This window comes from Ammospiza nelsoni, chromosome 12 (assembly GCF_027579445.1).
Source record: "Ammospiza nelsoni isolate bAmmNel1 chromosome 12, bAmmNel1.pri, whole genome shotgun sequence".
Lineage (NCBI taxonomy): Eukaryota > Metazoa > Chordata > Aves > Passeriformes > Passerellidae > Ammospiza > Ammospiza nelsoni.
The window spans coordinates 14,942,836-14,955,655 of NC_080644.1; the positions used below are offsets into that span (position 1 = coordinate 14,942,836).

A 12,820-nucleotide genomic window follows, 5' to 3' on the forward strand; every position below is an offset into this window, starting at 1 on the left:
GGGATTCAGATTGGGCTGGAGGTGGGGGTCAGGCTCTGCTCTCAGGGGACAAGTGCAAGCAGCCTCAGGTTGCTCTGGGGGGGGGTTACATTGGATACTGGGGGAAAGTCCTTCATGGAAAATGTGGTCAGGGCTGCCCAGGGCAGGGGGACAGTCCCCAGCCCTGGAGGTGTTGGAAGGGTCTGTGCAGGTGGCACCTGGTGGTGCGTGGCCATGGCAGGGTTTGGCAGCAGCTGGGACTCCTCTTGGAGGCCTTTCTCAAACCTAAAGATTCTGTGGGAGCAGAGACTTTGTTGGGTTGCACTGTTGGGTTTTGGGGAGGATGCAGCTTTAGGAATCCCTGGCAGAGAAACAGGGAGCACCAAGTAGATGTAGGAGTTAATTTATTTATTTTATCATTTACTTTTCTCTGCTGCTGCTCATGGAGTGGTCAAGCTCTTCTTGCTGCCCTGGGCTGGGCTTGCTCATAATATTTATATTCTTATATAACATGGATTTGTATATATGCATAACATGCATTTGTATATATGCAATATATGTGCATATATTTTAACATGTAAGTGAATTTATAAAGATGAAAAAAATAATTTTAATATGGTTTTGTATCTTATAATTAATACAATATTTTAAATTCCCCTACATGTATTAAAATACATATACAAATACAGAGGTAGAGTTACATGCTTCTATATGCATATATATATAAATATGTGTAACACGTGCACAAAAACGTGTTATACGTATTTAGACACACCTTTTTTAAATCTGGGAATTATTTGTTGCAGATATTTAACACCCCTTTTGTAAATAATTTCATGCCCACTCCTTGAATCCACCTGTTTCGAGCCCAAAGGACAAGGGCAGCCAATCACGGGGCTGCCTGAGATCACGTGGGGATGGTGGTGTCACGAGATGGCTGCCTGCCAATCACAGCGCGGCGTGACGTTAACAAAATGGCTGCGCCCTGCCATAAGATGGCGGGTGAAACAAAATGGCCGCCCCCAGTGGATACAAGGGGAGAGGCCGTGTGTCACAGTACTTCCGGGCCTTATCAACCAATCACAGCACAGTACCTGCTGCGGCGGCGAATGACCGTGAGGCTGCTGGGAGAGGGCGGGGCTTGAGGGAGCGGTGGGCGTGGCCTCCTTATGTTCTGTGCTGTGCTCGGGCAGGAGGGCGCCGTGCCTGGCTGAGTCCCTGTCCCGTGTCCCCGTCCCGTGACTGTGTCCGTGTCCCTGTCCGGGGTCCCTGTCCCGTGTCCGTGTCCCCTGTCCGTGTCCGTGTCCCGTCTCGGCCCCGCGCTCCGGCGCGCCTGTAGCCGCTCCCCGCTCTTCCCGCGTCTTCCCCGGGCCCAGCCCGTACCGCGCGGGGCCCAATCCCCGGGAACCACCGGGAATGCCCCGCGGCACCGGCTCGGCCCGGCCCCGGCCCGGAGCGGGACCGCGCCTGTCCCGGGGCCACCTCAGGACGGCTCCCGGCTCCGTCCATGCGCGGGGGTCGCGCTGCCTCCGGCACAACCGCGGGGCTGGGGACCCTCGGCAGGCACAGCGGTCCCGGGACCCTTGGGGGTGCTCGGGGGTGCACAGCGGTGCCGGATCCTCGGGGATGCACAGGGGCCCCCGGACCCTCAGGGGTGCTCAGCGATCCCCGCTGCCTGCGCCGTTGTGGGCACAGCCCCGCCCCAGCCAGGGAGAGCACTGCGAGGGAGGGTTCCGGGGTCTCACCCACTCGTGTGGGGTTTTAGGCGGGGTTGGCAGTGGCGGAGTAGTTTGGGAAGTAGGAAAGGCTGGGAGAGCTGGGAGTGTTCAGCCTGGAGAAGGGAACACTCTGGGGGCAAGGGATGGGAATGGCTTCACATTGTCAGAGATCAAGGATATTGGGAAGAAATTCCTTGCTGTGAGGGTGGGCAGGCCCTGGCACAGGTTACCCAGAGAAGCTGTGGCTGCCCCATCCCTGGAGGGATCAAAGGCCAGGCTGGACAGGGCTTGGAGCACCCTGGGTAGTGGAACGTGTCCCTGCCCATGGCAGGGGGCTGTGCCTAAATGGTCTTCACGGTCTTTCCGGCCCAAACCATCCTGGGAAGTACGCAGGCCCTGCTCTGGCTCCAGCCCCCCACTCCCCATGGGAATGTGCCCCATCCCACATTCCCACATCCCTCACCCCAAGCACAAAGCCCATGGACAGTGGGGGACACCTGGGTGCTCTTCCAGGGTGGCCCAGGGGTTCCTCCCGGGAGTGGAGAACCAAGTGAGGCACCCACAAAGGACACATCTCATTCTGACACACAGCTCATATTTAAAAATAACAACCAAAACTAAAAAACTTTTATTTGACAATAGAAAAACAAACAAAAAGATATTTACAGTAGTTTGTTATAACTCCTGCCCTCCCAACTCTCTGGTCCCTCCCAGGGCAGCAGCACCAGCCCCTGGCACAGGCACAGGAAACCACTGGGGTTTGACTGGGGCAAGAGCAGGAGGCCAAAGAGCCTCTCCCTCCCCCAGGGCAAGGGACAGAGCTGCAGCGGGTGACAAGGTGAGAGTCCCAAAACTGAGGACTTTCCCTGGGAAGGAGACAAAGGGAAACAAAGGCTGGGTATAGAAATGGAGGTGGGAGTGAGAGGCACACGATGGGCACCCCCAGAACTGCACAGGGCACCTGCCCAAGGTGATACTTTTGGCAAACCTTCCCACAGCAGCCCCTCCCTAGCACCTTCCTCTGAAGAAATGATGGGTGGGAACACACCAGTCCCCCAAATCAGTCCTTTTCCCTTCCAGCCCCTTCCTCCCCCTCGGTGCTCTCCCCCTGCCCTGCAGAGCTCCCAATCCTGCGGCTTTACCCCCTCCAGTGATCCATCACCTCATCTGGCTCGGGAATTACCGAGGGGATCGGCGCTGCCCGGGCCGGGTACAGTCACTGAACAACCCAGCTCCCCCAGGGCCCGGGACAGCGCGGGGGACAGCAGCGACACCCGGCCAGGAGCTGCCCAAGAACTGCCCCGGAGCCCAGGAGCTGCCCCGGTCCCCGCAGGCCCGGCCGTCCCAGCTGACCCCAGTTTGTCACTAGAGGTCCCCAGCACCGCACAGCCGCGCTGCGAGGGGAGGGGACAGGGAGCGACATCTCCGGCCTCCGCCCGCCCCTGCCTGCAGCCCCGCGCTGCACTTGCAGGACGCACGTGGCCGTGCCCGCACCACGCCTCTTTCCAAAGGTTTTATGGAAGAAAAAATAGAATAAAATAAAATAAAAAAGGAAATGAAATCGGGTACAAAATTCACAGTCTCAGCTCTGCCCGGGCTTGCGCTCACGGCTCCGGGCACAGCGTGCACACATTCGGCATGAACGCGAGGGGAGCGCGGGGAAGGTGTGGAAATGCTTACAGATTAAAAAAAAATTTTAAAAAAGTAATAATCATGTAATAAATCACAATTAAAGGGAAAATGTTTCAACAAAAAACTTGCTAAACAGCATCATAGAGATTTCTACTGGCAGCATCCAGAACAACCTAAAAAGGAAGAGGAGAGTCCTATTTTTTCCATTATAAAATGCCACAGACTCCATGTTTCCAGTTCATCTGTCCTTTGCCCTTCCCTGGGCGAGGCAGGCCCCCTGGCCAGCACCAGGAAACAGAAAAGCCCCCAAAAACAAAAGGGGGGCCGGGGGGGAAGGGTGGCAGGGAGAAAGGATCGGAGATTTGGGAGACAAAGCTCTTCAGCCACAGTCCTTACACTGGCATTAAAAACCCAGGTTCTCTCTGTCTCCCTGACAAACGGCGCTGGCTGGACCCTTGTTGGCAGGAGAGGAGGAGGTCAGCAGGTTTTCCAGGGGAGCTCAGTGCCCGGCAGGGACAGGGCACGGCCAGCGCCGGGCTCGGGCACACACCGGGCACCGCGCTCGGCAGCCGGGGCATCTCCGGGGAGGATGGCGGGGTGGGACCGGCCTTCCTCTGCCGCCCCGGCTGCCGAGAGTCACCGGAGCCCCCGGGAGCAGGAGCCGCTCCTGGACGGGCCGTGGGGACGAGGCAGAGGCGGGAGGGTCGGAGCCCCGGACAGGGCACCCTGCGGGACCCGGCCCGGGTTATTTGGGGGCTCCGGGAGGCTCGGCGTGCGGAGCCAGGGGCAGCTGCGCCCCCTGCCGCTGCCGCTCCAGCTCGGCCGCCTTCTGCAGGGCCACCTCCACCAGCAGCTGGAAGCTGCTGAAGTCGTCCCCGAAGAGCTCGGGGGGCGTCGGGGGCGGCGTGTTGAAGAGTCCGGGTGTGGGGCTGCCCGCCTCGGCCCGCGCCAGCAGGGTCAGGGTGCTGCTGCTGCCGGGGCCCGCCCTGGCCTCGGGCCCGGGCGGCTTCTCCCACTCGGGGCTGTGGGCGCTCACCACGGCCAGCGCCCGCGCCGGCTGGCACAGCACCCGCGGGCACACCGACATGGACAGGACCTTGGAGGCGCCCGCGGGCGGCACCACGAGCAGCCCCGGGCCGGCGGCAGCGCCCCGCGGCACGGCCGCGTCCCCGGCCTTGCCCCCGCGGCGGGAGATGGTGAACTGGTTGGGGTCCTTGCCGTCCTTGCGCAGCATGTCGGGGAGCAGCCGCCGCCGCGCGTTGATGAACCAGTTACAGATCTGCGAGGAGAGAGGGCGGCGGGGTCAGCCAGGCCTGCAGAGCAGCAGCAGCGGCCCCCCCAGAGCAGCAGCGGCCCCCCCAGAGCAGCAGCAGCAGCAGCTCCCTCACAGCAGCAGCGGCCCCCCCCAGAGCAGCAGCAGCGGCTCCCGCACAGCCGGACTCCCCCAGGCCCCCTCAGCCCTGCACCCCTTCCCGAGCGGCTCCGGAGAGGCACAGCCGGCGCTGGCACCCACGGAAACCCCAGCACCGGCTGCTTCCTGCCCGGCACCGCCCGCCTGGGGCAGCCCCTTCCTCCCCGGCCCTGGCCCGGCTGCCCCGGCCCTGCCAGCCCCGCTCGGGGCCGTGCCCGCTCTCCATGGCAGCCGGGAACGGGCCCAGCCCGCGCTGCCCCGGCCGAGTCCCCCGGCACAGCAGCCGTGCCCGAGCCCCGGGGCTGGGCGGGCTCGGCAGTATCGCCCTAAGGCAGGAGGGGCTCGGTGCCGTGCCAGAGACCCCGGCTGCAGGTACAGCACAGCCCCAGCCAGAGCCCATGGCATTGCACAGAGCCAGCCCAGAGCCCACCCTGCAGGTCCCCAGCCTGGGGACAGGTTTTCCTTCTCCAGGTGCCCCATCCTGGAGCTCAGCCCTGTTTCCACACTGCTGCCAACCCGAACAGGAGCACTGAGGCTGCCAGAGCAGATGGATGGCAGGAGAGCAGCACAGATGGAAAACCCTAGAAGCCATCAGGTGATGGAGCTGCAGCCCCTCAGCCCCTGACAGGGACAGCAGACACCTTCCCGTGCCTCTGCCCACAAGCAGGGTCACAACTCATGCTAAAGGCTCTCCCAAACTGCACAGCATGAAGGCTGCACGTCTGGCAGCCCTTTGCCATTATTGAGCCTTGGCCATGAATTGTTTCAGCATCTTTATATAAAATGCTGCATTTAAATAACTGCCTTCTTCCTAGAAAACAATTAGATTAAATCAAGGGGGGAAAAAAGTCTGATCTTTCCTAAATCAACAGCTATGGAAAATATTTCCCCCAAGGAGAGAGAACTTGCCACAACTTCAACCACAGCAAGACCTCAGGTGTCGTTTTTTTTCTTTATGACAATATTTGGCATTAAAACTCTCAAACACACCAGTCTTACTCCCTCTTCTGTTCCAAACCCCCTCCCTTGCAGGCCTTAGCTGGGTCCCTTTGACACAATCCTGGCCAATCCACCACTGTGATCCCCAGCTAAAGAAGTGGACTCCCAAGAAAAAGCCCAACTCCTCAGTGCTGAGAATCCCCAAAATCCAGCCTGTCCCCACCACCATGCTGCTTCCAGCATTCACTTCCCATTGGGGAACAGGGCACGGAAATGGGGACACACAGCCACTGTGACAGCAGGCACTGTCACAGAGCTGGGACATGCTCTGGCTCTGAAGCAGCTCATTGGGTTCAGTCCCTCCCTTTTCCTCCCACCAGCACGCCCTGCTCTGTCCCTTTGGGCAGTATCAGTCCCCTGATGCCACAGCAGGGCACAGGCTGGGAAAGCTGCTGCTGTCCGGGAAGCCTCAGTGGGAGCAGGTGCCACTTTGCTAGTGCTGGAATTCCTGCAAGGGAGGCACAGGGCTTCCTGCTCCTCCTGATCCCTGGCTGCTGTGCACAGCTCCAGCTCCCCAGGCCACTGGAGCAGCCAGGGGGGCACAAAGAAACAACTGGGGGGGTTGGCCAGTGGCTGTGGCAGAGCCCTGGGCCAGAGGGGCCAGATCAGCATCACGGACTGAACCCCACAGCCAGACCATGGGGTGTCCCACGCCTCCCCCCAGCAGGCAGAGGGAACCCCAGGGGTTGCTGCTGCAGCCCCTCAGGCTGGCACTGGGGATGCCATGGGGCTGGGACCCCTGCATAGCGGGTACAGGGGGCACACGCTGGCTCTGGGGTCACCTGGGCCAAACAGCAGCTTGCACCCAGCAGGGCCACACCTCAACAGAGCCCACCCGTGTGCCAGCCCCTGCTGGGTCCCAGGGGCTCCGGGCACTGAGAGCCAGGCACCCCCGAGCCCTGGGGGGGGTGTGCCAGGCACTGCCAGTGCCCCCAAGCCCTGGGGGGGTGTGCCAGGCACTGCCAGGCCAACCCGGGCCAGCACCAGCCCAGCTGCCATGGGCCAGGCCTGTCCCTGACTGAGCCCCAAGCCCAGCCAGGGGCTCCAGGCTGTCCCCGAGCAGCTGCTGGACACGGCTCTGGGGCACAGCCAGCACCCACAGAAACACACAAAAGGGAAAGGGCAGGCTTGCCCTGCTGCCCAGGGACCGGGCAGGCAGACAGCCCTGCCCACACTCGCTGTCTGGGCTGGGACAGCTGGCCAGGACTGTGCTGAGCCACAGGGAGAGGAGCCAGAGGTACAGAGGAAGCTCCAGCAGAGGAGCAAACCCACCGGCCCTGCCTGCTGCCTGCACCCACTGCAGCCCAGAGAGCAGAGAGCACCCCACACCCTGTCAGGCTGGGAGAGGGGCACGGGCCCAGGGCACAGGGCCAGCAGCTGGGCAGGCCCCCCCAGACACCCCAAACACAGCAGGGACCACAGCAGAGTGGGAAGGACAAGCACTGCTCACCCCCACTGCTGCCCAGGGCTCCTGCCTGGGCACCCCCCCTGTGCCACATGGAGAACACCAGCCCACAGCTGGGAGCAGGACAGGGGGACTCCTGGACAGGGCTCCCCTTAATGCAGCTGGTGTAACTGGGACTGGCCTGCCAGCCCAGGGCACTCCAAGTGCAGCCCAGCCTCTCCCTTCTGGCTAAAATCACAGAATATCCTCAGCTGGAAGGGATCCACAGAGATCATCAAGTCCAACTCCTGGCCTTGCCCACCCCAGGGCTGTCCTCTGCACCCTCTGTGTGCAGGGGGTGCTCATCCTGCTGGGGGTGTCCAGGGGAACAGGATAAAGAGGCAGCCCCCAAAACCCTCCCACCTGTGCAGCTCTGACTGACAGCATCCAGCCTGTCCCCACTCCAGCCCCTCCACCTTCCAGCTCCAGCACAGCTGCTCCCAGGGCTCACTGTCCCAGGAAACACCCTCCCTTCACACAGGTGCCTTTCCTTCCCAAACATCCCTTCCCTGGCTTCCTTTCTGCCCTTCCCTGGCGAACGATCCCAGCCTGCCCAGACCTTTGGGATCCTCGGTGGGGTTCTGCTGTCCCACACCGCATGGCAGTGTCCCCATGGCAGTGTCCCCAGCGTGGCAGTGTCCCCACGGCAGTGTCCCCAGCATGGCAGTGTCCCCATGGCAGTGTCCCCATGGCAATGTCCCCAGCATGGCAGCGTCCCCAGTATGGCAGTGTCCCCAGCATGGCAGTGTCCCCACGGCAGTGTCCCCATGGCAGTGTCCCCAGCGGTGTCCCCGCGGGCGGGGCCGGCTCGTACCTGCAGCACGGAGAGGCTGGTCTGCCCCGAGAGGCTGAGCTTCTCCTGCTCCGAGGGGTAGGCGTTGAAGCGGTGCTCGTACAGCCAGTCCCGCAGGATCTTCACCGACTCCTTGGGGAGGTTGCCCCTTCTCTTCCTCTTGCACTGCGAGGGGTCAGGGGATGTGGCGCCGTCCTCGTCCCCCGGGTCACTGTCCGACATGGTGGAGCTGCCCGCGGGGCCGCCCTGGCTGGAGCCTGGCGAGGGAACCGGAGGGAGCTCCAGGCGGTGTCCGGCCGGGGGAGGGGAAGGGGCCTCCCACCGACCTCCCCCCGCCTCCAGCGGGGGTCTCACCCCCTCCGGGCCCGCCCGAGGGGGAATCCCGGGGCAGAGACCCCCGGGGGGGGGACACAAACGACGGGCACCGGCGGGACAACGGGGGCACCGAGCAGAGCCCCGGGGGTGCGGGGGATCGCAGCGCCCGCAGGGGCTCGGGGGCACTCGGGCTTCGGGGGGCACCGCAACGGGGGGGGGGGGGGGGGGGGGGAATCAAGCGTGGGGTAGGGTGGAGGAGGGGAAGTTAAAAACAAAAACAATCTCAGCAGGAGAAAGAGGCCGGAGCTGGAGAGTGGGAGAGGAACCACGCGGGGTCATTGTGCGGCGGGGATGGAGGCGGGGGCGGCTGTCACGGGCCGGGGCTCGGCGGAGCGGGGCTCTGGGGCCGGGCCCCGCCGCCCCTCCGGCCGCAACAGGCGGCGAGGGGCCGGGGCCGCCCACACAAAGCGGGGCAGCGGCGGCCGAACCCCCCGGGCGGCGGGGGCACAGAGCGGCCGGAGAGCGGCCGGAGAGCCGGAGAGCGGCCCCCGCGCTCCGCCGCCGGCCCCGAGCCGTCCCCGGGCGGGCAAACTCCGCCGTGACTCCGGCGGGGCCGGGCGGGACCCGCGGCCGCAGCTCCCGCAAACTTCGGGAAGCGCCGGCGCGGCCCGTCCCGCTCCGTCCCGCACAAAGGCTCCCCCCGCGCCCCCCGGGATCCATCTTTGCGCTCACCCCCGGGCCGCCGCCGCCGCCTGGGCGCTCGCATGAGCCGCGCCGGGGTCTCGGTGCCGGGGCCGGTGCGGGGCCGTCCCGCGGCGGCGGACGGGCAGCCGGGCGCGGCGGAAAGTTTTGGGTGGGCGGCGGTGACAGATGCCGAGACAGAGTTCCCTTTGTTCCCGAGGAGGCAGGAACTCGCCGGGCCCCCCGCCCCCGGCCCCGGCCCGCCCGCCCCCGGCTGTCACCGGGCACCGGGGCCCCCCGGCCCCGCCGAGCCCCCCCGCCCCGCCGAGCCCCGGCCCGTACCTGGCGCCGGCGCAGCCCTGGGCTCGGCCCCGCTGCCGGACACGGCCCCCGGCGGAGGGGGCAGGGACAGAGCGAGCCCCGGAGCCCCCGCGGCCGCCCGGCCCCGCGGAGCTGCACCCGCACGGGGGCCCAGCCACGCACGGCACCCACGTGGGGACAGCCAGCCCTGGGGACACCCAGCAGGGACACCCCCTTTGGAGCCCCCACCCTGGGACACCCCCTTTGGAACTCCCACCCTGGGACACCCACGCAGGGGTGCCCCACAAGGCTCGCACAAGTTCCTTCCCCTGGCTGAATGCTGCAGCTGGGCCCCAGGGGTTACCGGTGTCTGTGGGCAGGGGACAGGGACAAGGACAGGAGCTGCAGGGGCAGGTGTGGGTGACAACCCTGGGGACCTCAGAGCACCTTGAAGTTCCACTAGTGCCTCGTTTTGTCTTTACCAGATGGGAAATCAGAAGCCCAGCACATCACTGCTCCTGAGCCAGAGGAAGGTGTCTCCAAGCAAAGGTGGTGACTGAGAAGGAACCAGGTGGAGCCCTTGCTGGGCCATGGCCATCAGGCTGGCCAGGGTCTCTGGAAGCCTTTCTGCTCTCCCTGTGCCTCTCCCTGACCACAGCACAGCCCAAGGTCACCTTTGGGGTTTTGGAGACCAAATTGCTCCGTTTATGTGCTGCTGGTCCAGGGTGTGAGGAGCATGAGACTCCCCCAGCCCAGCTGTGTGCCCTGTGTGCTGTGGGGCTGGGTAGCATTGTCACCCTCTGCCAGGAGCTCCGTGGAGCCCAAGGGGATGGGTCCATCAGGGGTCCCCTGGAGCAGCGCCTTCATCAGTGGGAAGAAGAGAGAGGAGCTGCTCTGAGCGGTGGTGCCACATCCCAGTGCCCATGATGGACAAAGTGCCACCATGGGAGCCCTGCCCTGCAGCCAGCCCAGAGCCCCTGTCCTGGGGGGCATCTCCTGGGGATGTCCCTTTGGGGATGTCCCTCCCCTGTCTTGGGCACCGCCAGGGCCTGTGTGCTGCTGGGGCACAGCCCCCAAACCTCAGCGGGTCCTGCCCCACCTCTCCCCACCAGCCCTGGGCATAAGGGATAAAATGGCAAAAGAAAAAGGAGAACTCCTTAAATCACTTATTTTGTTGCTTCTAAACCTTCCATGACCCGGTCCCTGAGCTCAGCACCCCCCCGGGCTGGGCCGTGAGCCACCCCCGGGTCCCTCCACCTGTCTGTGCTCCCTGTGGAACAACTTTGGAAAAATCCCATCGGGTGCCTGATGGGAGGAGCCCGAATCCCTGGGCAAGCCCAGCCTGGCATCCCGGAGAGCCCCCGGCTGATGGGGACTGAGGAGCCTCGGGGATGAGGGGCCAGGGAAGGGGCTGAGGAGCATCTCCCTGCCCTTCCCACTCCGAGCTTGTCGTGCTGAGCCTGCCCGGGCCCATTGACATGATAATACTGCTAAACTTCAGCAATTTGAGCAACAATCGACCAACGAGAGCCTGAGGGGGAATGCTGGAAACCCAGAGGGATTCTGGGAGCCCCAGGGTAATGCTGGAAATCCCGGGGAAGCTGGAGCTCCCAGGGGAAGCTGGAACTCCCAGGGGAAGCTGGAACTCCCAGGGGAAGCTGGAATTCCCAGGGGGATGTTTGGCACCCCAGGGGGATGCTGGAATCCCCAGCCAGCCTCACAGGTATGGACACTTCCCGGACCGGACTCTCTCCATCCTCTGCCCACTCTCTGATCTTCAATCTGCATTTTCAGCAAGGCAAATTGGATTTGTGGTTGGCTGTGCTGGCTGTTTGCTGCCACCCTGCCCCTGGGGCCACTGCTCCAGCAGCAGGCCCTGCTCCCTGCTCAGGGCCACTGGACCTGCTGCAGGCTGGAATCCCCCAGCAGGAAAAACAACCCCTGGTCCTGGGAGCTGGGATGCAGCTGGAGCCCCTGTCCTGGGCACTGCAGCCCCTGCATCTCCTCTGCCCCTTCCCTTGGGAAGCTCTGCTCTGGTTCCTTCCTGGAGGCCGTAGGGCAGGACAGACCCTCTCAGCAGGCACTGCTGTACCCTCTCCCTCTCTGAGGTTCCTCTGATTCACATCTCTGGACATGGCACAAGGAGTGTGGGGACACCAGGAGCTCACAGCACTGCTGAGAGCACTGAGAAAAGCAAACACGGGGGTCAGGGGGTCCTGGGCTGCCCTGGGAGTGCCACAGAGCAGGCCCAGAGCTGGGCTGCCCAGGACGGGACACAGGGACAGACTGGACAGAGTCCAGCACAGGGCCATGAAGCTGATGGAGGGACTGCAGCGTCTCTGCCATGAGGAGAGGCTGAGAGAGCTGGCACTGCCCAGCCTGGAGCAGAGCAGGCTCAGGGCATCTCATCCCTGGGCATGAAAAGCCAGGGGGAGGCTGCAGAGGGGACGGGGCCAGGGACAGCCCCGGGGGCCTCGGGCACAGAGTGACCCAAAGGAGGGGCCCTCTGAGCTCAGGAGACGCTGCTGAACTGGGAACAGCTCTGCAGCTCTGCTAGACTGGCCAAAAGGTTCCCCTAACTTGGTGTCCCCCTGCCCCAAGTGAACATTTCTGAAATTAATGTCTTTATTTTGCTGCTATTTGATACCTTTGGAACGAGTCAGGTCAGGTCCTGCTGCTGCCTCTGCTGTTTCTGATGCAGCCCAAGGACAGGGGACTTCCTGGGCTGCCAGTGCCCATGGCCGGGTCACATCCAGTTTGTCACCAGCAGCACCCCCAAGTCCTTGTCCCAGGGCTGCTCCCCACACAGCCATTCCCAGCCTGTGCTCTGCTGGGGCTGACCCAGGTGCAGGACCTTGCCCTTGGCCTGGCTGAGCTCCATGAGGTTCACGTGAGCCCAGACAGTTTTGGAGTTTCACAGATTGATCAAATCCCAGAATGGTTTGGGTTGGAGGGGATGTTAAAGCCCATTTCATTCCTCCCCCTGCCATGGGCAGGGACACCTTCCCTATCCCACCCAGGCTGCTCCAAGCCCTGCCCAGCCTGGCCTTGGACACTTCCAGAGGTGGGGCAGCCACAGCTGCTCTGGGAAACCTGTGCCAGTGGAGTAAGTTTATTTACTCTTCCCATAAATACCTCAGTGTCCAATAACAAATTTGTTCTGCTTTGCTGCCTCAGGGTTGAAGTCCCACGGTGCCACCACAGCCCCAGCAGCGGAGAGGCAGCTCAGACCCAGCAATTTTGGCAGCTGCTTGGGGCAGCAGCTCTGACAGCCCCGGGCTGAGCTGTGGCACTCCCAGCTGGAGCAGCAGTGAGTCCCTGAGTCCATCCCTCTCTGGCACTGCCAGGACCTGGGCTCACCATGCCACATGCAGCTGCCCTGGGAGCCCCTCTGCCCCCAGCTCCAGCACCAGCTCCTCTGCCCCAGAGAGATGATGTTCACTCTGCTGGGTGTCACAGTGAAGGTTTTATAAAGCATCCAGGCCTCCAGAAGCCCTCAGGCCTGGGAATTCTCTCTGGCTGTGGGAGAACTGTAGTTTTTCCCTGGC

The 12,820-nt window shown here is 63.2% G+C and overlaps 1 protein-coding gene across 1 annotated transcript; it reads right to left on the reverse strand.

Moving 5' to 3' along the window:
• Nucleotides 1–4,074: 4,074 nt before the first annotated feature.
• TGIF2 (TGFB induced factor homeobox 2) lies at nucleotides 4,075–8,213 on the reverse strand. The gene is made up of 2 exons (XM_059480982.1): nucleotides 7,998–8,213; nucleotides 4,075–4,608 (listed from the first exon to the last, which is right to left on the reverse strand). Exons 1-2 carry the CDS (start codon nucleotides 8,196–8,198, stop codon nucleotides 4,075–4,077), a joined length of 735 nt encoding a protein of 244 aa, XP_059336965.1. The 5' UTR covers nucleotides 8,199–8,213.
• Between the last annotated feature and the right edge of the window lie 4,607 nt (nucleotides 8,214–12,820).

Excerpts from the sequence above, each read along its gene's own strand:
- TGIF2 (XM_059480982.1), bottom strand. The coding sequence starts at position 8,198 with ATGTCGGACAGTGACCCGGGGGACGAGGACGGCGCCACATCCCCTGAC. Across the intron at positions 4,609-7,997 it reads CCAGCCTCTCCGTGCTGCAG|ATCTGTAACTGGTTCATCAA; the intron begins GTACGAGCCGGC and ends CTCTCCTCGCAG.